General features: G+C 39.4%; 1 protein-coding gene across 1 annotated transcript in view; it reads right to left on the reverse strand.

Annotated features, from left to right (window-relative positions):
* abat (4-aminobutyrate aminotransferase) overlaps positions 1 to 25,410 on the reverse strand; it is a 46,517-nt gene that overhangs the window by 14,728 nt on the left and 6,379 nt on the right. The window contains exons 2-7 of the mRNA XM_078284828.1: positions 11,356 to 11,503; positions 8,744 to 8,841; positions 8,585 to 8,614; positions 6,156 to 6,273; positions 948 to 997; positions 325 to 405 (exon numbers count right to left, since the gene is read on the reverse strand). Of these exons, the coding sequence (XP_078140954.1) occupies positions 325 to 405; positions 948 to 997; positions 6,156 to 6,273; positions 8,585 to 8,614; positions 8,744 to 8,841; positions 11,356 to 11,425 (447 nt within the window). The 5' untranslated portion in view covers positions 11,426 to 11,503. The remainder of the gene's footprint in view (positions 1 to 324; positions 406 to 947; positions 998 to 6,155; positions 6,274 to 8,584; positions 8,615 to 8,743; positions 8,842 to 11,355; positions 11,504 to 25,410) is intronic.

The following is a 25,410-nucleotide window of genomic DNA, read 5'->3' on the forward strand; positions in this document are numbered from 1 at the left end:
CAATGTATAGTGTACATTTATGAATAAGCTTTTGTTTGTGTTTTTTTATTATTTCTTATGTAACAAAACTATACGATCACATTGTGTAAAGACTGCCCTTTTGCCTGCTGACGATTCCAGACTGTGTGTAGGGGTGGGAGCTGAATGTGTCTCAACCACATTGATTTCTGTGTTATCTGACAGACTGGAATAAACAACATGAACCTGAGAGAAGTTGTAGCGTCGTCTCTTCAGTATGCTGTGGTCAAGCCGAAATAGAGGGGTTACACGCACACAAATAATGTGGAAAAAAAACCCCAATGTGAATGCGTTTGTGTTACTGACTGAGAGAAGACTTTCAGTCAGCTTGTCTGGGAAGTTCTCGGGCGGCAGGATTCCCAGCGCAGGTCGGTTCACAAATGCACTCTGAAAGGAGGAGAGAGAGGAGAGAACACAGAAAGACACAAATATATGAATCACCACATCACCACACACACACCATTTTGGTCAGCGTCACACTTGGACTCCATTCACTTTTATTCACATTTCAATCCCATGTGCTCTTCATCAAACTAGTATAAAGTGTTCCTACCTCTATTTACTATTCACTATACCATTTACTACACTGCTATACTATACTCAATGGTGTAGAGGTAAATAAAAAGGAGAGTAAACTATGACCTCCAGTTGGTGATCATTATAAGAAAAATCCACCAATATGAACAGAAATCTATTCTACTTTCAATATAGCATTTCCTTAAAAGACACAATCCTCATATAACTTACATCAGATTGATACTTACTATGATAGTTACTATGAATTTACATTATACAGATTTATGTCAGCTTAAACTGCAATTAAAAAGGTGAGTAAAGTGGGTTTACCCTCCACTGCATCCTTGACTATGCTATAATAGACTCTCACTGTAAAGGACGACATCGTCTCTTCTCTCAGCTGGATGACCTACCAGATTGTTGGGATTGGCCATCAGCTTCAGGAGGGCAGGATGGTTGTAGCCTGAGAGAGAGAGGAGGGAGGGAGGGACAGAATTTTATTTAACATCTATCAGGGCATTTGGATCAGTCAAGAAGCTTGAAGGAAAAAGGAAGGACAGTTATAGGCTATGGCATCAAAAAGAAACCTTTATATAGACATTCCTGTTAAGATTTGGTTAAAAATATTTGAAAGCTGAATTCAACCTATTGCTTTATATGGGAGTGAAGTTGGGCCCTACGCAACCTTGACTGCCATCCGAACCCATTCGAGATTTTTGAAACTTTCCATGGGAATTAGCAGGAGTATATGGGAATTAATGGGAATTAATGGGAATGTGTGAGAATTAATGGGAATAAAAGGGAAACCGTAGAGTTTATTTGCACAGGCTGTATTTACCATGTCGTATGCAGACAGAAACAGAAACTTTTTGCCGTATCGTAAGCAGACACAAATGCAAACGGACATCAAAAATTGACAATTTAGTTGAGTTTTAATTAAATTAGTTGATTCTTCACATGGGATTCTTTCACTGAACAGCAAAAAAAACAAAACAGGAATGTGGAATAATGTATTCCCTGTGACCCCCCTCCAAAAAAGATCATTTCACCTGCATGTGATGGAAGAACGCAGTGCAGGGTTGCAATTCAACTTAATTCCCATTAAATGAGTGATGTTTTAACCAAAACATGCTGCAAGAATGAGGAAGAATTGAATGAATTGAGGAAGAATATTTTCCAAATAAATTAAAGCTCACTATTATAAGCTAACATTTTCTCACCTTTTGCAACCCTACTCCCATTTGAAACATGTAGAGAGGCATGAAATAACAAAAGCTCAAAGTGGAACTGTTATCTGGCCCTAAATTAGCAGATCAGAGATGTTAATCAGAAGCTCAATGATCACCAATTGGCAATAGAAAAAGGAATAAATAAAAAGACATGGCTACCCGTAGAAGAGCGCATATGTGGTCACTGAGACTGCACTTCCTCCTCAAATGAATAAATTGAAAAATACCCTTCAGTAAGTCGAGTCCTATATGCTTAAAATAGTGAAATTCATTCCAGAATTTATTCTCTTTAATGATGAAGGAAGAGGAGAGAGAGAGAGAGAGGGAGAGAGAGAGAGACAGACAGACAGAGAGATTTGGTTATTGATGCAAGAGAATATGAACTGGAGATGACCTTCTCACAGTAAAATAGTATATAATAGTGTGTCATACTGTATCAAAATCAAAAAATGCTGTACTTGCATGTCAACAGGAATGAATGTAAACTTGGTTATATATTGTTAACCCAATCACTGCCTGACAATACTGAAGTCTATCAGCAACTCTCAGTCAGCTTCTGAGCTAGTTCATAATTCACAGGACTCACATTTATTGGTTTGTACTTACAGCATTGTGCTCATGTAGATGATAATAAGATGCATTACTTAAGCTTACATAGCCACCTTACATAAAGCCCTGCAGTGCTATTCCACCTCCCACCAGCAGAGAGCGCCAGCCTCAATGAAACCCTTGGCTTGTCCAGAGTCCTACCTGTCTTCTCCAGACTCCACTGGAATTGAAGGATTTGGTTTGTGTTCAATATGATATATGGCTAAACATCACAATATTTTAAATGATAGTGGGTCTACAACTGCATAATAGTAGTGCTGTAACGATTAGTTTATTAATCGATTAGTGGATTGACAGAAAATTAATCGATTATAATTTTGATAATCGATTATTATCATAATTTCAGTCATTTATCAAGTAAAATACCAAACATTTGCTGGCTACAGTTTCAAAAATGCTATAATTTGCTTGCTTTTCTCTGTCTCATATCATAAAATGAATACTTTGGGGTTTTTTTGGCTGCTGTTTCAGATGAGACACAACAAAAAAATTTGACAAAATATTGGACTGCTCTTTTAATTAGAGCTCCTCTCCACTGAGAGGGGAAAATCAGATTGACCCAAACACCACTACAGCAGACACCAAGCTCGGTAATGCTCATATCTCTGCAGCACAAAGAGCTTAATCTTCACCAAAAACCCGCTTCATTCGCTCTTGTTCTCTGACACATGCGACACATGTATAAACAAACCTCTGCAGCAATGTTCTCGCGTCGGTGATTCCGTCTATTTCCGCAACTTCTCTGCTATCAGCGGGTTTACTTTCACTACACTTGTGAAGCAGTGATGCACAGCGAAGGGAGGAGGGGGGTGGGGGGCTATGAACATTTTGTTTCCCAAGTCATTTGCATGCTGCATGCCGCATCTCTCAGCCTCTAGTCCACAAACACCAGACACCACCCACAGTGCCAACCAAAACACACACGCTCGTTACTCCCACTTTCCTGTCACCATCAACTATGTAATGTCTAAGGAAGAAATGCCATAGCATAATCTATAGAAAGATTATTGGGTAAAGAAATGAAATTCTTATCCTAGTAGGTTCATACACTCAGTATCCACTTTAGTAAGTACACTTCCCTAATTACACAGGTCACTTCTCCAGACAGTGGGTCACGTATAAATAAAGGTTAACGCTTTCTATGATTACCTTCTCTCGAGAACACTCTAGAGCAGTGGTTCTCAAAGTGGGGTCCGGAGACCACCAGGGGTCCTTGAGGGGGTTCCAGGGGTTCCCCAGCATTATCACCATTATCTAATTTAGTTAACGCAATTAGAGAATGTAGAAGAATGACTATTTTGATCATAGTTTCACTGTTATCTCTCTACAGATAGTCATGGAATTCTGCGTTTCTCTCCCTAACTGATATCCCATTGGTTTACACTTTTGAATGATCCCTCCCTGCATTATGTCCCACCCCAATATCCTGTTTCAACAGGAAATACATCCCATTAAGGAAGCAAGATGCTCTCAAAATGCGGCTTCATTGTGACTTGTTAATAACACTGACATCAAAGTGCTGGTCTTAGACTTCCGTTGACTAAATTCACCTTCACACTTCACATACTGTTCACTGCAGCATCTCTGTCAAACACAGTTATTATTCTGATTAACTGGAGCCCAGACTCCCACTGAGGGAGGGAGCAGATATTAAACTGGAAGCTAATCTAATATCTGTGGACAAGGCCAGGACAGTCAGTGAGGGTGAGTGTATGTAAGCAAGTGACAAGGTGACTCATCTGTCTGTCCCTATGTAAGCTTTTAGAGGGAAAGTGTTGACATTAATGTTGCCAACCAGCATCCAGTCACTTCAACATCTTAGCTTTATAGTTCACTCTGGCCTATGAACTGCATCTTCTTCTGCATGATATCCTTTCTTACCAGGGAGTATGACCGTTATGCCCAATCTGTATCTGGTCACCCTGGCGACCGAGTGTTACTATGGTTGCATTTCACAGTTCAGTCCGCTGGATCCAGGTCAGCAGTGGAGCAGAACAACAGTTAGTTCCACTGACTTCCACTGACTAAGACCCAGAACCATGAAATGTCAAATGTGAAACAAATTAAAGATTAAGTAAGGTTTAACTCCCAACACATAATATATCTATATATCTGTAGGGGTTGATAGGGTTGTTGATCAATACCAGTGACTCATCGATTACTGAACCAGGTGCTGAGATTTCTGACTTTCAAAACTCACTTTCTGGCCTTTACTCTGTTTTGGAACAAAAACTCAGTCTCAAGCCAAAACAGCAAATGACAAATCAGTATTATTATTCCAATATTTTGCATGGTGACATATTACCTCTTCACTAGACAATTCTGTTGGATCTGCTCTACTTAGCTAGCTTACTCCTCTCCATTGTGAAAATGTGATTTTATTGTATTGCTATTGTATGTGAGTAATAGCTTCTTTATAACGGAAAACTAGATTAACCCTCATTACATGCTTGTACTACCATGTCACCTCACCATGTACTAGTATGAAACTAATATTACTGCTAGCATACACTTAGGCCTACTATGCTAACGTTACATCCTCAGCAAAGGATTAAGCCCACGTACAGTGAAGAAGTCCAACAAACAATATGCAAAACCTAAATCAAACAATCCAATCTTAATCGTAAAATGACACAATTTCCTTATCAGGAAACCAGACACACACACACACACACAGCTTTCCTCTATGTCCAGACAGAGCATGAATAAGACATAGAAACCTGTTTTCAGCAGATGGCATTCCTCTATACCACTGAAGAGGCAGAGGCATTCAGGCTTTGTACCATATCAAGCCATGTTTTTGTATTTATTTAATGGGGACAGATACAGTATACACAGAGAACTGTAGAACAATTTTCTAATGTAATGTATCACAGAATCGTTAGCTACTACTAATTTCCAATGCTCGTCCCTAGTTGGACTTTTTACAAAGCGAGACAACAGTACAATATAAAACACGAACACTTACAATATAAAACACGTCAAAAGAGAGACAAATACATACAGTAGAATACAGAACAAATGTATATTTCCATAAAAAAAAAAAGTAGGACTCTCACTTGTTTTCCCTCATTTACAATTATTGGTAAATGTACTATTTTCTTCGTTCCATCGGCATAAATTTCCTCCAACCAGATTTTAGTATTACACTTGTTAGACTAGTTTTTTTTTTTATATATTGGCAGAATCTGCTTTGTTTTGCGTTTATTCTGTGTTTATGTGCTACAAGGGTGATTTTGAGCCATACAATGGCTCTGAATGGAGAGAGAAGAAAACAGAAAACCCAGATTTGGATATGTTCATTACTAGCCATCAAACCCCAGATGGAGGAACCATATGTGAAAATGTGCAAAGTGCATGTGCATTGTTGTCTATTTTTGTTATTATTATCATAACCAGAACATAGTTGTGAACGGATGTAGCATATTTACAGAAAATGTGTCCGGAGATATCAACCGACTGACTGGTGGGCATCCACTGGTGAAAGAATAATGAATCCAGGTAGGTGTTTATATGGAAGCATAATACGGACAATATTAAAATTAAAATTAAAATTATTTGAATACAGTGACTGAATACAGTGACTTATTTTCATTCTAATTTTAATATTGTAAGTATTATGCTTCCATACATACATACCTAAACTTGTAAATGCAAACTGAGCTTTTGCATTTGAATTTGAATTATGTCATGATTTTCGCACACATCACTGAAAATTACATTATTTTAATTTTAATTTTAATATTGTTCGTATTATGCTTATTAGGATCTTTTAGTACTCACCAATTGGGATGGAGGAGATCTGAGTATAGACGTCCAGCATGCGGTTGCCATCCACATCCACCAGGTAGTTCCCTCTGCTTTCTTCATAGTTGCAGAAGAAGTGCACAGCGCCCACGTTCTGAGAGAGAAAGAGACATGTTCTTCAAGGTGGACTTATTACAGAATAAACCCTGGGAATAGCATACAATTTAAAGCTGCAATAAGCGATTTTCCAACTACTAGAGGGTGACAGAAACTGCAACACATTTGTAAATAAAGCACAGCAAAGCTACTGGACTACGGAGGCCCTCCACCTGGCAAAGCACCATGCATAAAGGCTAATAGCTAAGCTAACTGTACCTGCGGAGAAGTGACGTCTCACTTTGACCGTTTTTTCTCCCGCTGAAGATTACATGTCCCAAGTAAAGAGGTAGGTAGCAAGTCTACTAGTTTAACAAGTTTACTCACTCGCTTCATCGATTGCGCCATTATGATAATTTTTTTCAGGAATGGGAGGGGTTGATCGATGCTTTTAAACAGCGAGGGAGGAGACAAGCTAGTTTTTAAAAAATGAAAAGCTACTGATTGGAGCAGAAGGAGCTTCATTCTGGAGTGGAATTTGACAACAAGCTTTAGAAAAGAGGTGAAAACAGCAACACAGCTGGCCCACGTGTGTGGATATTGGTTTATATCATTATGTCTCAATGAAATCTCCACATAGCACACATTAGTTTCAGAATTGGTTAGGTCTGACATCACTTATTGCAGGTTTAGGTTCTCCTCCTATATTAATGGTAGGATGGAAAGTCGCGCCTGCCATGTCATTGCTCACCCAAAAAGAGTCATACTGTGTATAAGAGTACATTAGGCCTGACCAGAATATTAGCATTATTAGTGTCCAGCCATTTTTAACCATTACAGGCACGGGAACCGATTCTGTAAAACCATAAGAAAACTTTGGTCCCAAGTTACCCTTCCTACAAACAACAGGTAGGTACTTAAGCCAATATCGTCCTTTTACTGTAAAATCCACAACGAAATGTTATTTTCTTTCCACATTTTATTTATTCATATTGTTCAATTCTGACACGAGAAACATTATGGGGGAAACACAAAATACAGCACAAAACGTCAGCTTCAATATAAAAATGTCGGTTTAACTGCAGGAAGTATCTAGTGAGCAGAACACATCTTAATTATTCAGGCATTCAGTCATATAGTTCCATTTTTTTTAGTTACTTTGAGAGTAGCCTTCTGTTAAATGAATCTATAATTAGTTCTCCTCACTGTAACTGGTAGCTATCTGATTTGCAAAGACTTGGAACGTGACCAATTTTGCTGATGCCCTCAGTTAAGGTTAGATCAGAAACTAGATAGCTAATTGAATACAAACCTGGAGGCCAGCAAAGTTCCACTGTAGCAGATGAGCATAATACTGTATGTGGAACACTCTTTTAACCCTCCAGGGTTGATTTTAACTAGTTCACTGACTTTACATTATAGGAACTTTAATCTGCCTATACACACGGAGCCATGTCTGTAGTCCCTACTATGCTACAGAAAATTCCCATACAGAGAGATAGAGGGGGGGTGCATCCATTATTATCCTCAATTTCTGATTCACCAAACAAAAAGACCAAAAAGGTTGGTTGATTTTCCCTTTAAGCTGCCATTTTCATTCTACTGCTGCTTTACTGGCAAAAGGAATCTTCATCATCTGCACATCACACCACAGACACAATCACACACACTAGGGTTGCAGGGTAGATTAGATTAGATGAACTTTATTATCCCCAGGGGGAAATTACCTTTGGGGTAGAGTGCATACAACATACAGACACATGGGTATACAGGGTACACAGGGTATACCCGTAGTATAAAAGTACCATAGTACCAAAATTTTAAAACTGAACTATACCAGCATTTTGCAAAATTCGCCATCCATGGGTAAATAAAGACTGAGCCTCTAAGGATTCAAGTTCAAGTGACATGGTGGGTGGGGCTAGCAGCCTGTGGCCGCATGGCAGCGGTTGATCACACTACCTGAACTTGTAGAGAAGCAGGGCGTTCAAAGTCAAATATGACAGTATTTTGCCTACAAAACCAATGATAAAGGTGAACCTGAAGATATCACTGTGCCCGTTTGCAAAAGATGTGTAAAAGTTTGTGTTTGTGTAACAAATAGATACATGAGAAGCGTAGATTGAGGTATTTTTTCAGATCACTTTCCCCCAGTTGTGACGAACACTAACTGAATACAAACACACACAAACTTTATTCACAGTGGTACAAGCCTGTTCCATAAGCAAAGAACCGATGTACTGATGTTTAAAGGTGCTCTATTTTCCATTTACTGATTGGTTATCGAAACAACCCTAACACACACACACACACACACACATGCGCGCGCGCGCACACACACACACACACACACACACCACTCAGCTTACCTGGATATCTCCCAGTTGTTTAGTCAGCTCCTGAGTATGGAAGAAAAGACAGTTAATACTCCTTTAAGACATGGGTCAGTGTAGTGCACTCATAAATAAAAGATTCAAGTGTGTGAGCGTGTGTGTGTGTGTGTGTGTGTGTGTGAGTGTGTGTGGTACCTGCGATCGTGGCCCAGGGACTTGTGTTTTCATGGAGGGTCCGTCGTACTCAAACTCCACCTGGGTCTTGGGTGCTGCCTTGCTAACGTACCTGCAGCCTGTGGGAGAAAACACAGGCAATGTCAATAATAAAGCAAGGATATAACAATAGGGACACAGAACAATGCCTGGACACACATGGACGCCTAGCAATGGCATTAAGGGTACAAAAGACAACGCCTTCTCCATATATGCTGACTGCCACTTCTCTCTTCTCCTCATTAACAATAACAACATCTGGTGTGTTAGCAGTTTAATTGGAAAACACATTAGAATCATCATTGCATAGTTCCAACATGTTAGATTTTAGACTGATATGTCGTTAGTCATCAGTTCAACCATTGTCATGTCTGGACATGACACACACATACACACATCATTCCATAAGCCCAACCCTAACCCGTTTTTAATTTTTTTAAATTTTTTTAGGGGGGTATTTTATTTTATTTCTTCCAAATTCCGGGCAATATTCAATATCACGGGAAATATCGCGATATTCACGAAATATCACGATATTCAATAATGTTGAATATCGGCCCAAGTCTAACAGACACACACACACACACACACACACACACACACAAACACAAAACAAAGCACTGTAGCAGTAGAATATTGTCAGTTCAGGGTAGAGAAGAGAATGGCAACAACTTCGTTTCCGATCCAGTGAAAGTGTGAATTCAGGCTGAGATGTCCGACTGTTGCTCCCATATTAAATATTCATGTGACTTTCCAATTAACAATAACGCCCCCAAGGCACTATGCATAGTTTAGCTGGGCTGAAATGCAGGAGATATAAAATAAATTTAAAAGAACGAAAATGTTAAGGTAACTGTTTGACTTGTGATTTTTATGCATGTCTATAATTTTAGAGCATGATCTGCCTCGTTAAACGTGAATATCTATAATTGGCTTAATATATCTGCAGGGGCTGATAGGGTTGTTGATCATTACCAATGACTCAGCAATTACTTGGCCAGGTGCTGAGATTTCTGCCTTTCAAAACTCACTTTCCAGTCCATACTTGGTTTTGGAAAAAAAAAACAATCCACCCAGGAGTTTGAGGATTTGGAGCTTTAGGACAGTGGTTCTCAACGTGGGGTCCGGGGACCACGAGGGGTCCTTGAAGGGGTTTTAGGAGGTCCCCAGCAAACTGATGAATTGTTAACACAATTAGAAAATGTAGAAGAATTACTATTTTGGTCATAGTTTCACTGTTAATCTCTACCTGCAATACAGACAGTGCATCATATCTAACAATAACAATATTCTCAGATTTGGGTCCGAGAGACAAAATCTCATTGAATGTGGGTCTGTGGCCCTAATGTGGACTAAATTAGGGGTCCTTGATATAAAAAATGTTGAGAATCACTGCTTTAGGATACTCGCAATTCGTTACACATTTCAGCTACGAAGGCTAAAAAGCCTTGTTCTTAATCCAAAAAAGCAAATGAGAAAGCAGTATTAGGAGGCAACCTATGCTGATGTTTTTGCAGATTCTACTGGTCGCTGCTAGAGGTCATAGATTACTTGATGCCCCGTTGAATGATCTTGCGACCAACCAAAGTAATTTCTTGGAGGTTCCTGACCCTCAGCTTTAGAACCACTGTTGTGTTTTTCTGCCTCAAGACAGGCAAACCAGCAGCACACCGGATCCAGCCAGATCCACCTGTTGATCATTGACAGGAGAGAGGACCTTCGAGCCATCACTCGCGCACCAGCCTCTGAAGTGGCTGTAAACTTCATTTCACGGCCGCAGGTAGGTCAAACATTTACACTGATTATATAACTGCTGCTGTATTTCCACAGGGACATTAAAAACAAATTTTAACCATTTGTAGCACAGAGTTCATCTTTTCATGGCTGTTTAAACAAGGGAAAATGACATTCCAATGCGGTTTCTCCCAGTTTAGCCACTGAGAACATAAGATCTCTTTGCAAATTTGGAAATCCAGCCTTGAAGATGAAAAAGCGACATTCTCATATGCAACCTCTTGATGATAATGATGTAGATGATGTAGATACTGTATACTTTTAGTGTTCATATTTTAAGTCAAATTTTATCAAAAACATATTTTGAGTCAAAGTTCATAGATAGCACAGTACATAAGCTAGACTAAAACAATTTGTATTACACCAATGTTATTCTGATACCTACTTTGCTATTGGATGAACAAACTGCATGTGTCATTTCAAAAGTAGCACTGAGAGCTTTGACCTTTCTGTTAGCAGCAAAATGTGAGCCTGTTTAATACTATTTAAAAAATACTGTCATACAATATTATTACTAGTATAAAATTAACAAACTTGTATATTTTATTTTACATGCAAATTTTGTTGTATATTTGTGTCACAGTACATGATCAAAATAAATAAATCAACATCAACATTTAAGGCCTTAAATTTAGATCATTTCTTTTCAGACATTTTGATTTTGGATTGCTTTGCCTTCAAAATGCATAAAATATGAAGCTATACAAGCAACATGCTCCAATTTCTAGAGTATATTATGAGAAGTGTTATTGTATTGTAACCATTTCAGGATGTTTGCATGTAGGCAAAGGCAGATTTACCTTGAGCGCTGAGCCGCAGGTTGTTCTGCAGGGAGAGAGCGAGCTGCCGGCTGAGCAAGGAGGACGCCATGACAAAACCACAGAGAGACAGGGACAAGTGAGAGAGAGAGGCACCAGCTGCCCTCAATGTCCACCTTTACCACGTCACCTGGAGAGAGAGAGAGAGAGAGAGAGAGAGAGAGAGAGAGAGAGAGATTCAGTGATATGTACAGTATTTATGAAGTAGACTGAAAGAGAGGAGGGGTCTAGAGTAGGCTTGGGCGATATTCAAAATCGAATATCGTGATACTGTCCTGCCAAAATATCGCAATATACAATATTATTGTGAGCAGTCTATTTTTTTTACTCTTTTTTTGGGGGGGGATTTTTTTTCTTTCTACCATGCAATGACAGTTTTTTTTTTGCGCTGCATGTCCACAGGGTTTCCTGGTGTCTCTTCTCTTATTCTTCCCATTTAAAATTTCACAACTTTCATTATCTATGTTCAGTAAGAAACAGGCTGGTTTCGAGCTTTGTCAGGAGCTTTTTTATTTTGGTTGCTAAATTGGTTTTTAATTCAATTCCAGGTAGCATTTAAAAGGTATTAAATTTGTCTTAAATTAACTATTTTTTTTCTTTCTGAAACCTGCAGATACCCTAAAGACTGCTAGTCCTTTGGCTATTAAGTAGGTTGAGTACATACATAGAAACACTTGGATATCAGACAAGCTGTGTCTTGTTTATTCTCTCTGTATTATCTGCATTGGTTTGGACTTAGGATGTCCAATTCTTATGCTCATTTAATGAAAATCTGCATGCATAAGCAACACACAGGCCTACACACAATGCCAGCTGGCTAGTGATTTCATATTTATATTATTTTATGTAATATCCGCAAACTGATCCATCAGCAATCCTAATATACTTATCAGTGATGTTACCTTAAAGTGGAGTGGAGGGCTGATTGTAAATGAAGGAGGAGGTGAGTGGAAGAGCAAGCAGCTATGCCCAGTCTTGTTTGACAGGTTTCTGTGTGTGTGTGTGTGTGTGTAGTCAGTAGTGCTCACTACTGTACTGCACAGCTGTAGGGTTTAGCTCACGCGCACCCTGTGGAGTGTGTGTGTGTGTGTGTGTGTGTGTGTGTGAGAGAGACTGGGAATGTGTTTATGAGTCATGTGGGAAGCAGAAGTTACTTGAGGTCAGCAGCTAAGCGAGCAGAGGGAGGTGTTTCCCCTGAACCACATTCGCTCTCTAATACATATACTGTATTGGCATAAATGAGTGTGTGCATGCTTGCATGTTCACAGAAAAGATGCCCCCCCAACCCCTAACTTGCAATACAATATATAAATAATTAATTGATTTATTAACATGGCATTAATTCATTACTTAAGAATGAACATTATATAGTTTAATTTTTAATTAGTAAACAATGTAAGAAATCAATCAATTTTCTTTTTATAAGCCTGGGTCCTATGGAAATAGCTTGCATACACGTCCATGCATAATGATCATTCCTGATTCATCACATAACAACATGACCAGTGGAGTCGGTCTCCAGTTAATTCTCCCTCTAAAATGGGAATACATTTCTTCATAACCACAGATAATCTGCACACCACACAGCGAACACAATCACACACACACACACACACACACACACACACACAGCACAGTGCCACAATGTACCAATGCACCACATAAGGACTGCTATTAATTGCCCTTCCAGTGTTTACATTGGCATTGCAATGGCAATGCAACTTGAAACAATTCATTATAATTCATCAAATATAAAGAAATCAAAAATCAATTGAGTGGGAGAGAAAGGTTAGAGAACTAAAATTTAAACTTGAATAATTTGAATAACTACATATTCTCAATTTTGGACTATTTTACATTATTGTAGATATTTATGAATATGTACTATTGCATTGTAGATGTTTTCATACCAGATAATTAATAGTTATTATAGATACTGGTAATTATGTACTATTACATAGTCCGTGTTTTCAAGCCAAATTATTAATCATCTCAACATGATTTGAATATATAAACTGTTGTTTGTGGGTTTTGGAAATGTAAACAGCTTTGGCAATATTGTTTCAAACAGTCATGACAATAAAGTTATTGAATTGAGTGACAGATAAACGCAGACAAACGCAAGGCTGTGTGCTCCATCTCTCCTTCCTGATTTTCCCAACTCTTATGTAATACTGGCAGCGCAAACAGGAAAATTCCAGACAACATAAGCTATCTGCTTTCACACAGCTAAGGAAACCCTACCCTAACACACACACACACACACACACACACACACATACGCACGCATGCACACACACCCCCTTTCTGAGGCGACACCTCATGGACTGGATAAAACTGGTTCTGAGACTGAGTGTTACACAAGGCTGCATCTCCATCTGCCCCGAGGAAGGGGAGAGAGAGAGAGAGAGAGAGAGAGAGAGAGAGAGAGAGAGAGAGAGAAAGAGAGAGATTATGATGAAGTGATGGAGGGGGGTGGAAGAGAGACAGCAAGGGAGTCTGAACTGGGATAAACTGGACTCAGAAGAAAAGAAGGGAATACAGAGGGAGCGGTGTTGCGTCGAGCTAGAGTTAGAAATGAGGCTAAGCTTACAATCACTGTTCACTCCAGTTCACTGACGGTGTGATGAACTGAAGACACTTCACAGTTTTGGTATTTAGCTGACGCTCTTATCCAGAGTGACTGAGGAGTGTTTTTTTGTGGTTGTGGATTGAAAAGAATCTGAACACACAGGTGGCTTTGTTACCTAGCCAACTAGCCAGCAGGTTAATTTAGCAAAGCAACTGATGTTATGTGTGACATGTGACTACTAGCCACTACCAACGCTAGCTTCTACTAGATGCGTTATCTAGTGTACTAATCAGATGTGCGGGTTAAGAAGTTGTATTTTACACAAAATATAAACTTTACTGTCATCCAGAACTCACTTCTTAACCTGCAAAGTATCGTGCACGCCCCTTCTCTGGGTTGACGTCATCAGCGAGCTAGCATTAGCTTTACCTCCCATCTCCCGAAAGCTACGTAACTAATTACATTTACTCATGTTACTTTAATTGAGTAGCTTTTTTGCGTACTTATACTTTTCTTTGTATTTTTTAAAGTTAGTAATTTTACTTTTACTTAAGTACATTCTTATTAAAGTATTTTACTTCACTACATTTTAAATCGCATCCATTAGAGGACAGATTTTGTGGCTCTCCATCAGCATCAGAAACTGGACCATGGTGAATTGACAAATTGTAGAGCCATTCACAGTGAACGGTCAGTCAACAAAGAAGAGAAGAGTAATCTGCCGTTACTTACTAATTTACTAATTTCAAATTTTTCCAATTAAAAGAATGTAGTTTCCCCTCGTCCTTTTAGAATTGCATGGAAGAGATCACATGTAAAACGTTCTCTTTTCGAAAAAGTAACTCAGCAACTTTTACTCTGAGTACATTAAATGAGCTACTATTTACTTTTACTTTTTACACCAATATTTTACTTATACTTCGGTAAAATATCAGCAAAGTAACAGTACTTCTACTTGAGTAGGACAGGGTTAGGGTTAGTACTCTTTCCACCACTGGGTACTGTCTACAGGATACTAAGGCCTAGGAGGAAGGGTGAAAGTTGGAGCCACCACGGAGCAGCCGTTTGGAAACTGCACACAAAAATGAAGTGCTTGGAATGTTGTTTTGTATTCTGTAAGTCTTTGGGACCCTAGTAATGGCATGTTAGTCATGAGGCCGGTTCAAAGCAACCTTCTGTGCTTCTTTTAACCCAGTATGAGCCAGAACGCAGCCTGAGATCCTATGTAAGAGATCCTAACAGTATTGTTTAAGTTTTTATTTTAGTTTTATCAAAAGTTTAGGCGAGTGTTCTGAATAAAGAAGTGTCGAAATACTTCGGTGTGATACCTGCCCTTAAATGAACTGTTGAAACCTCAGGCAAAAAAACAAATGACATTTACAGAAAAAACAGTAGATATGAACAACACCTGGAAATCGTGATCTAGATCTAGATCGTGGATCGTTCTACTGCCTAAAAAGATTGTGATATGATATTTTAAGTCAGTTTAAGTCTTTTAAGTAAAGGTAATAAAAAAAAATTGAAATGTGTTTTGCTTGGTTGTAAGTTGCTCAATGAAACGAAACGCTGGTAGGGGATTCAATTTAAAATTGTGATGCTTTCAATGGAATGTAAGCCAACGCCAACAAAGCAGGAACGGGAGTATTGCAGCATCCATCAATTACGTCGTATGTTAAAAAGCTTATCAAAACGGCAGTTCTGACAAAATTATATATGTATGTATTATGTATGTATTCCATCATTCCTTCTAATCAAGGTTTTCTTCCAGGTGGGGCTGTCTGTATGAGTTCTGAGAAGTTGTTTGGTGCCATAATTTACTGCCCGTTTGGTCATTCGGTTTATGCGAGGTGTAAAAGACTGACCTACTACACTAAATCCGATCCATTATTTTTTGTTTTCAAAAGGCAGTTACTGTATTATTATTTCTAAAAATCAAAAAGGTTGCTACTGTGAATTCTAAAAAGGCAAAAACTATTTTTTCCCCCACCGTATTTAAATGCATTCTCAACACAGAGTAAAAGGTATTTTCTTTGCAGAACCAATAATCAAAAAACAATAAACAATGAAACAGTGATTTTTCCTCACACTATAATCATACCATCAGCCGTTTCGACCATCATTTGGTCTATTCGGTCCAGGCCCCTCAGCTATGGAACTCACTGACCGAGTATCTCAGGCAAGCAAAATCGGTATCATCTTTTAAATCACTTCTTAAGACTCACTTTTATACAAAGGCCTTCTTATAGTTTTATTGATTTATTCTTTTATCTACACCCCTTTTACCTGTGTTTTATCTTTGTCTTATGGTTTTATTGTTTTGTGGTTTTATTGTTTAACTTATTTGCCTCTTTTAATCAATGTTTTGTTGCTTTGCTTATCCCTTGTTGGGCTGTATTGTAATTGTTACTCTTCTTATCTTTTATTTTATGGAAACCACTTTGTTTTGAAAAGTGTTATATAAATTACAGTTGTTTTTATTTGGAATGAGTCCAAGCTAGTCAACGGAATGTGTCTGGGCTAGTTGGAATGAGTCCAGGCTAGTCAACAGAATGTACGTGGGCTAGTTGAGTCAGACAGCTGGTCAGATTATATTACCATAGTGTGAATGGGCTCAAGTCTCCTGACAACTCCATACCAGTACAACAAGATTTTTTGCAAACGATTTGGATTGATCTGGTCGGTCTGGTCTGGCGGTTATACAGCACATAAAACAATTTACAGAGCTGCCAGCCCATCTCCAGTGTGAGTGCTGAAATGGAAACAGGCTGGATAAGTGAAAGCTTCACGGCCCACTTGACTTCCTCCTCTGCTGGGCTTTAAAGGGAAACACTAGTGGGGAAACACAGGCTTCACATAACTCCCATAAGGATAAAAACAATGTTAGAGTGTCTACACGAATCCCGTGTCCGTTTGTTTTAGGCTGGGGAAACACTAGAAGTCTTTTAAAATCCTGAACAATTTTGAAAGCGATTTCCAAATATAACTGAGATTATCCTGCTGACTCCTGATACTGATGCCACAACCTCTAATCATGCTGGAATTTGTGCAATCCAATGTCAGTCAGTGTGTATTTATATTCGCATTGATGTAAAAGCCATTAAATGGGTACACATTATTAACATGAATCAAACCTTTTAATAACGAATAAATATTTTTTAACACTGTAAACTGGGCTGTTATTGGCTATTGGCGGTCTCCACTCTTGGAATGAATCTGTGATCCACACACACTAGAGGACCCTTCCAGATCTTGGATCGTAAACATCAAACATGTTTAATATGATCGGGGTGGCTCAGGGCCTCATTTCCCAATAGCGATGGCTGTTAGAGGTAAGGAGTGTTTTTAAGTGTGGTCCTACGAAGGTTTGTTCATTACCTACATGCGTTTCTCCAAGCAGCACCAGACTTTGTTTCATAATAACAGATTAAGTAATGATATTGTGCAAATACATCAAAGAGGCTACTAAACAGAAATGAAATACACAACAGAAACAATTATATATGCTTTGAATTGCCACAGAGACATTATTTAAATCGCCTGTAGAGAGCTTACAGCCAACTGTTATCTCATTTAATGCAATAGTCATACAGTATGTTCGTGGGTTTAATGTTAATGTCTTTTCTTTTGCTCGAGATACTTGCCCTTTTACAAAAATTAATAACTAGCCTCAGATTTAGGAGTGATGATTCATATCACAGCTTTTGCTCTCTGATCAAGACAACTGTAAGTTTTAATGACACATTGTTCAGGTGTTCGCAGTTTCACACAACATTGCCGTCCATTGCGGCACCACAACAGAAGCACACCTTAAAAGACTGGTTTCACTGCATGTCAGCAAGTTATTGAACATTCTTTTGAAAGTAACTTTTTCCCCTCCCTGTCCCTTCTCCAAAAGCTCACCACTCCAGTTGCAGCAATCGCCGACGCCACACATTTTGTGCTTTGTCTCCTCTTTCACGGTTCCCTCAGCACCCAAAGACTTTTTTATATCATAACTCAGTGTTCCCGTCTCCTGAAGCTCACCACCACATCCATCCATTTTATACCGAGATCATTAGTGGGAGTGTTCTCAAGACGCACTTAGCTTTCTAGGACCAATCAGAGGCAGTCGTTATCTATGATCACTTTTAAGAGTGTCTTAAGTTAAGATGCTTTTCAGAAACACCTCACAAACTAAAGAGGCTTCATAAGATGGATCTTAGCCTTAAGATGCTTTCGGGAAACGAGGTTCAGATCAGTCTATCAGTCCATCGGGCGGTTAAGATCGAATCTGTAAACCCTTCATACTACCAGATAATCTTGGCCAAGCCTCCAATTACGATTTCCTCTCCCAATTGTCAGGATTGCAAAATGTGGTGTAAATCGCCCCGATAATCCTCTAGTGTGTCCAAAGCCTTGGTCTGATCTAAGCACTGCTTGGCACATCATTTATCTGAGGCCCTATTTGCACAGGACTAATATTACATGGGATCGTGAAGCGATTTGTAATAACTGTGGAAATCGTCAGCAATTTTAATCCTGTAATTTGTAAAGAAAAAAATCCAGCGCAAATTACCTGACATATTTTGGTTAAGACAGAGGTCCACTGTTAATATTAATCCTGTGCAAAAATAATTCATTAATTACATGAGGTCCCCACATACTGTAGTACTGATCCCATGTGAATAGGGCTAATCCCATTAGTACTAATCCCATGTGAATTTGTTGATTTTCACAATGTCAATGTATACAATACAAATGTATTTTTCTGGGACTGATCTATGTTGGCTAATGTCACCCATTGGAATGAGTGGGGCAGATACATAAAGTTAAGAGACTATTGGTTTCATGTTATTGTATTTCTAATAGGAGAAATCGTTATGCACCTGACCCACTGGACCATATATTCGCATTATTAAGGACTTCAATTAATAATCGACCTAAGCCTGTTATTGACTAAGCAGCATCACTAAATATGGCAGCATCTGGTGCCAAGTGAACCCTGTCATGATCACACCATTTGCAAAGGCTTTAGGGCTGAGCGATCATGCCTTTACAGTTTCTGAGATTACAGATAATCCTGGGTATAGGGCCAAAAAGTCACTTGGCAGGTTTTACATTAGCCACAAAGTCTTTCTAGTGAGCTTCTTCTCCAACGATCCCCAGCAGTAAAATGAACCATATTTGGTCTATTTGAGTGTCGCCCAAAAGTCTTTTTCCTCTTGACCATTTTTTAGGTTTTTTCATTTCTTCGTCTGCCCTCAGCAGGAAAACGCTCGAGAACCCTGGCTCTAATCCACCACTGAGTGAGCTGATCATCATTCCTCATGTCTCTTTCCACTTTGGCCCCTCACACCCATGTGCTTGTATGTACAAATGCATATGTTCCCTGTACACACACACACTACAGAGTCGTCAGAAAGAATGTATAGAGAGAGAAAATACATTATTATTAGCTTCATTATCTTTGTGTCCGTACCAACAGACCGCTTCCCCGAGCCACATACACACACACTTAGAGGACCACACCAGTGTTTTTGCATGTTTAGCCCATTTACTACAATACCCGTATAATTAGCATTACTACTGACCATTTTCCAAAGCATACCTCACTTTTTTTTATGTTTGAATGGGTTTTTCCTACCTCCCAGGCAGCCATTTGTTTCCACTTATTTCAGTACGATACAAAAATCAACTTGCAGAGATTTGAAACTTGCTTGAGATAGGTAATCCATCACAGTAAACACCCTGCCCTTTATTGTTAGTGGTAATTTAGTTTAATTCCCACACTGATTTTGAAAAGTCTACGTGTCTTCTGGTGCGTTCACATGCTGGACTTCAATGTTGGCTGCCAAACAGCATGGATAACCATGGATGTTGTGTAAAGGATGATGTGGATTTGGCTTCTTGTTGCTTTAAATAAAGTAATGATAGTTTGTCTGACTAACTATCTATACTAACATCTCCACCAGAAAATACTCCCTGAAAAAAAGATTGTTTTATGAACTAAATTCAAATGTCTTCTAAACCCGGGCACTGTTACGGACACTGGAGGGACCCAAACGCAAGACACGGACAGGGTGGTGTTGGTAAGGAAAAGGTTTTATTGTAAGGAAGGATCTGGATGAGGGGCTGATGGCAGGGAATGGGAATCCGGTGGCAGCAGGGGTGAGTGATGGTAGGGAGGAGCGGGGCTTGGCGTGAGCGTGGGATGAGGGGAAGCGTGGCAGGCAGGGGTAGCTTAGAGGCTAGGAGGTTGCTGGCAGGCAGGCAGGGAGACAAGCAGGAAGACAGGCAGGCGGGTGATGATCCTGGGATACAAGAGAGGCTGGTTAGTCACAGGAAACACGAAGAGACAGAGTCACTAGGAGTTCTAGCTAGATTGGCCTTGAAGCGTAACTACCACTGAGGTTGAAACAACAATCTGGCGAAGAATGGTTGAAGAGCCGGGGTAGATATACTGCAGGCAGATGAGCTGATGAGAGGCAGGTGAGCAGACTGGGAGAGGTGATGAGCCGATTGCAGACAGGTGTGCAGGATGAGCAGAGCCGGGAGCCAGGAGAACGAGGAAGGGAGACCACGCCCACGCCAATACACATACAAACAAAACATAGGGTACGTCTCAAGTCTCTTATTTTATATTTCCTCGCTCCTCGATCCTCGCTTGAACCGGAAGTCGTTCTGGTCCGCCATTTTGAAGGTCGTCCCAAAGCTCTTATTTCTGCTCCGAGGAGCGAGGAGCGAGGAGCGAGGAGCGAGGAGGGATCTCTGAGGAGCTATGAGCGAGGATACACGAGAGCAGCCTTCCCGGAAGACTTTCAGCTGAACGCCATGACATTAACAGAAACGGACGTCGCTTCACATGACGCTTCAGAGGAAAGGACGTCTCATTTCTCTAAAAACATATTTCCTCGTTTCCTCTCTCCTCGCATGGTTTCCTTGCGTCTCTCCATGCATCCTCGGTGGGACGGACTAAGACGCGTGAGGGAAACATGGATGCAATTTAAGAGACTTGGGATGCACCCACAGACAGAGAGAGACACAGACAGGGGAGCACTGGGAACACAGGGAAGGGGAAACACAAGGAAACACTAGGGAATCTTCTGGGGGTACGGCCACGGCCATAACAGGCACGAATGTTAGGTTATCACCTGAACATTTGAATTGAAAAAAATAAAAAATAGGGAAATCAAGTAAATATTCCAAAATCAAAAAAAAATATGGTATGCTTTGAAATATGGTTGGTAGTAATGTTAAGTATGCGTGCAGTATAGTAAATGGGCTAAAACATGCAAAAACACTGGCATGGTCCTTTAATTCTCTATGTCAAATACAGAAGAAAGCCATTAAAATGCAAATTATTTTCACCATGAAACGACAAACATTAGATCCAGTGTACAAGAGAATTCAGGGTTTCTACACCAACAGAGCGAGTGACTGACTGAATGAGACGCAAAGTGTTTAATTTCAAACACCTTTCATGAAGTGTACAGTCATGGTAATTTACTTTCCTATTTCTGCAGCCTCTCTTCCCTGGCAGCCCGGCTGTTTGGGTAAAGCCTTACACTGATGAAGGATGAGGACCTGTCAGTACTGTGAGTCAGAGTGACAATAATAAACTCAAAGTCATACATTTCCATTTGGCTACAGCCAGGGATGCAGTAAACCCACCTAAACTCACTTTACCCACATTTTGATTTGCGGAATAGATTTTAACAGTCTTTTTTAGGCTAACATAAATCTGTAGGAGGTAAATTCATAGTAGTAACTAGTATCAAGCTGATGTAAATTATAAAACGATAAGGAAAAATAGGGGGGGAAGGGAAGAGGAAATAGAGAAATTACTGTGACTGGAATGTGCTGGAAACAAAAACGTTTGTAATTTCTGTGCTGGCTGGGAACTGATCATTTCATCACTGATCCATCTGATTGATTTAGTGTTTAGATAACGTCAGCTTGTTAGCTAGCTAACCAGAGTATCTGGTCAGCTAACCATCACGGTCTTGTTGCTAACACATCTGATTAGCACACTAGCTAACGTAGCTAGTAGCAGCTAGCTTTAGCATGTTAACATTAACATCGGTACCTTTGCTGGCTAGTTAGCTAGCTAACAGTTTGTTCAGAAAGTGAAAAGAAAGAGAGAAAAAAAGAAAAAAAAACAGATGTGACATCTTTTGTTATTGTTACTCCGCACATTGCCAACCATTCATAATGGTATGCGATATGAGTTACATCCTAGATGAAGTCATCCACAAAAAAATCAGATAGGCTATGAGCAGTAATGTGGAAGTGAACATGAAGGACTGCAGTGTGAATGCTGCTTAAGCCACAATCGATTTTTAAAGTGAACATACGACACTGAGAGCAATACACACCGGATAAGGGTATGAAAACTGTGTGTGCATATGGATGTGCACATGTGAAATGGCTGTTTTCAAGGAATAACCATGAGGCACCTGACTCACCACAGGTTTGTGCTAAGTATACTGACTACAGATGTCAGACAACACCATTAGAGGTGATGTAACACCCCTAGCAGACTACGGTTTACAGCATCTATCGCTTAGAGAAAGAACCAGTTGTATGACTCATTCAAATCTGACCATGAGGCCTCTTTACCATACCAGACTTTGGCTGTCCTGCTGCACTAAACTGTCCTTTAGCAAAGTCTATTATGCAGTTTCATCCTTGTTTTTCCTACAGAAGCAGACAGCTGCTTTGGTTGCATGCATATTTTTTTTCCTCTTATGTCAAGGCCATAGGAATGGGACGATATGCTTACCTCACGATACGATTTGATACATGATGTGGGGTTCACGATTCGATACAACCATGATACGATGTAGTAAAAAAAAGTTCAATGACAACAAAGTATGACTGTGCAGAATTCTGTTTATTTTTGAGCCATAAATTTTTGTAGCAATGGAATTGGCTTGCTAGAATGTAAACAACAATTTAAAAATGTCATTACAAAGTGCAAATAATGTAATTTGGATGTAGAACTTGTGAAATTGTGATGGTCTCATTTGTGATTACTACAGCAGAATAAAATGGAGCTGCTAAAGTGATTTTGTTGTGATCACGACTTAACATAAAATATGATTGCTGGATAGTGAACTTTTGTGATGATAACACACTTCAAGATCACATTCACATCAGCAATTGGCAATGAGAAAATTGAGAGAAAGACATTCATGCCTATCAGGATGCTGCTTGTGTTACTGAAAAACAACTAGATGGTAAGTAGAAAATCTGCAAGCCTATGAGAAGTAATAATACATAAAATGTTCATATAAATAAGACGTGCGCTTTGCTATTCTCTATTGCCGATTGAAGTAACACAGTAATGATTAAAGCTAGGGCTGTGGCCAATTATGAAATTTTCTAATGATATTGTCTCACAAATAATTGCGATTTACAATTTATCTTTTTTCCCCCAAGGAAGTAATAATAAACTGAGCACATGAAATAACAAATAAATAGGTCATAATATTAAATAAACAATGTGCTGATTGATGACATCATATGTGGCTTTGGAACGAGATCCATGTTGTTGACTGTGCTACAGATAGATTTTATTAATGTGTTGTGCACCACATGCCCGTGCCCAGCCCGTATGGGCTTCCAAGACACAGAGACGTTGAGTTCCGCCAAACAAACAAGAACCATATACAAATAATAATCAAATCATACAAATCAAAGTCATACATTCAAATAAACAGCTTCTCCATTCTCAGTTTCCATGCTTTCCCAATAAAACTGGCCACACTGAAAACTTCCTCTCTGAATAACCGTTCCAACTTAACCTCATCTCCTAACCAGAATACCTCCGGCTTCTTGTTTTGCATTTTCTCAGTTAAAAGCAGTCTTAGTTCCTCATATAACGTACAATGAAACAAAAAATGAAATTCATCTTCAACAACACCCAGTTCACATACAGTACAAAGTCTCTCCTCCTCATCAATAGAGTTGAACCTGCCCACCTCAATTGCCAGAGGGAGGGTACCAGTTCTCAACTGGGCACACAGAGATCTTCTGGATCTTTCCAAGGGTAAAGTAAAATAAGGTTCTGGACTATACATGTTTTTAATTTGATTATATGTTCTAAGTTTTGGTTTGAGCCAGATGTCAGTAGCCCATTTTTCTTTATAGTCGAGAAATAACCTGTGCTTAATATAGTGAACGCTACATCCTAAACCGTTTCCGAAAATATATTGCTGGTCAGCTTCGCTGCAAATATAACGTCGAACCAAAGGAAAGAGCATCGCTAAACTTCAAAGAGTTTGCACACGCACACTTGAAAGGCCGGACTTTGAATCCCCTTCACCAGCCAAGCAAAGACACCAACAGACCGCACAACATTACGGCTGATGTCTGCATCCACAGCAATATTATAACCCCAATGTACAAATGAAATACAATGTCATGCTGTAAAACTGTGGAATAAAATAACCAAATCAGTGTCTATGTATTTCTAAAATATGACAATATATACAGGGGGGAACAGGAGGTGTAGCAATTACTTGATTACAGCATATTACATGTCGCCAAAAGCGCTTGAGTAAGCAAAATGGCAAAAACAACGAGAAGAAGTCACGAAGTATAAGGTATTTAAAAAACATGACAGGTTTCTTAAATCTTTGTGAAGTTACTGCATGGAATTCTTGGAATGCTTGAATTCTTGGAATTGTTTTACGCATGTAGTTAGATGTCTGCCTACCAGTTGTAAAAGTGGCTACTGATAATATCCAGTGATAACCTGTGCAAACAGAGATGCAGGAACTGTTGCACTGTTACATTCAGACGGCTTTTGGATAGGCTAAAAAGATCACTACCTCCATGCTCTTCATTGCTTTTCTGCACTAGCTTAATAGATTGAAATGAATGCAGGGTTTAGTCCTGGGCTCTTATATAAGGAGTTTGTCAGGCTACTGGTCTAATGATGGTGACACTGCTTGCATAGTCCTAACACAAACACACTCAATCCAGCCTGGAGTTCAAAGGTCAGAAGGAAATGACTTTGCCTGACCTTAACTTTGCCTGACCATGCATTAAAATACGAGCCGTTTGGAGGATTATATACTTGCCGAGTGTACCAGAAAGTTTTAAATTCTATTTTCTGATTGTTTGAGATTATCTAATACATCCACAGATTATTACTTTAAATACATACATGGAGTCATACATGATCAGTCTCTGTGCACACTGCTGTTCCACTATATCTTCATCTGGGAATCAAACAGTGTGAGGGTTAATATGCAGCTGAGATCTCTAATCTGTCACCTTGGCAACAGGACAGGCACAGGAGGAGAGGGACGGAACTAAAGATGTGGTGTATGTGTGGTTGTGTGTGTGTGTGTGTGGTCTAGGAGAAAAGAATGAATGAGAGATTGAGAGAGAGAGAGAGAGAGAGAGAGAGAGAGAGATTGAGCTTGAGTGTGTATATTAGTCGGTTCAGAGGAGTTACAAGGCAAATGTTGAGAGAC

Source organism: Centroberyx gerrardi, chromosome 7 (assembly GCF_048128805.1).
Source record: "Centroberyx gerrardi isolate f3 chromosome 7, fCenGer3.hap1.cur.20231027, whole genome shotgun sequence".
Lineage (NCBI taxonomy): Eukaryota > Metazoa > Chordata > Actinopteri > Beryciformes > Berycidae > Centroberyx > Centroberyx gerrardi.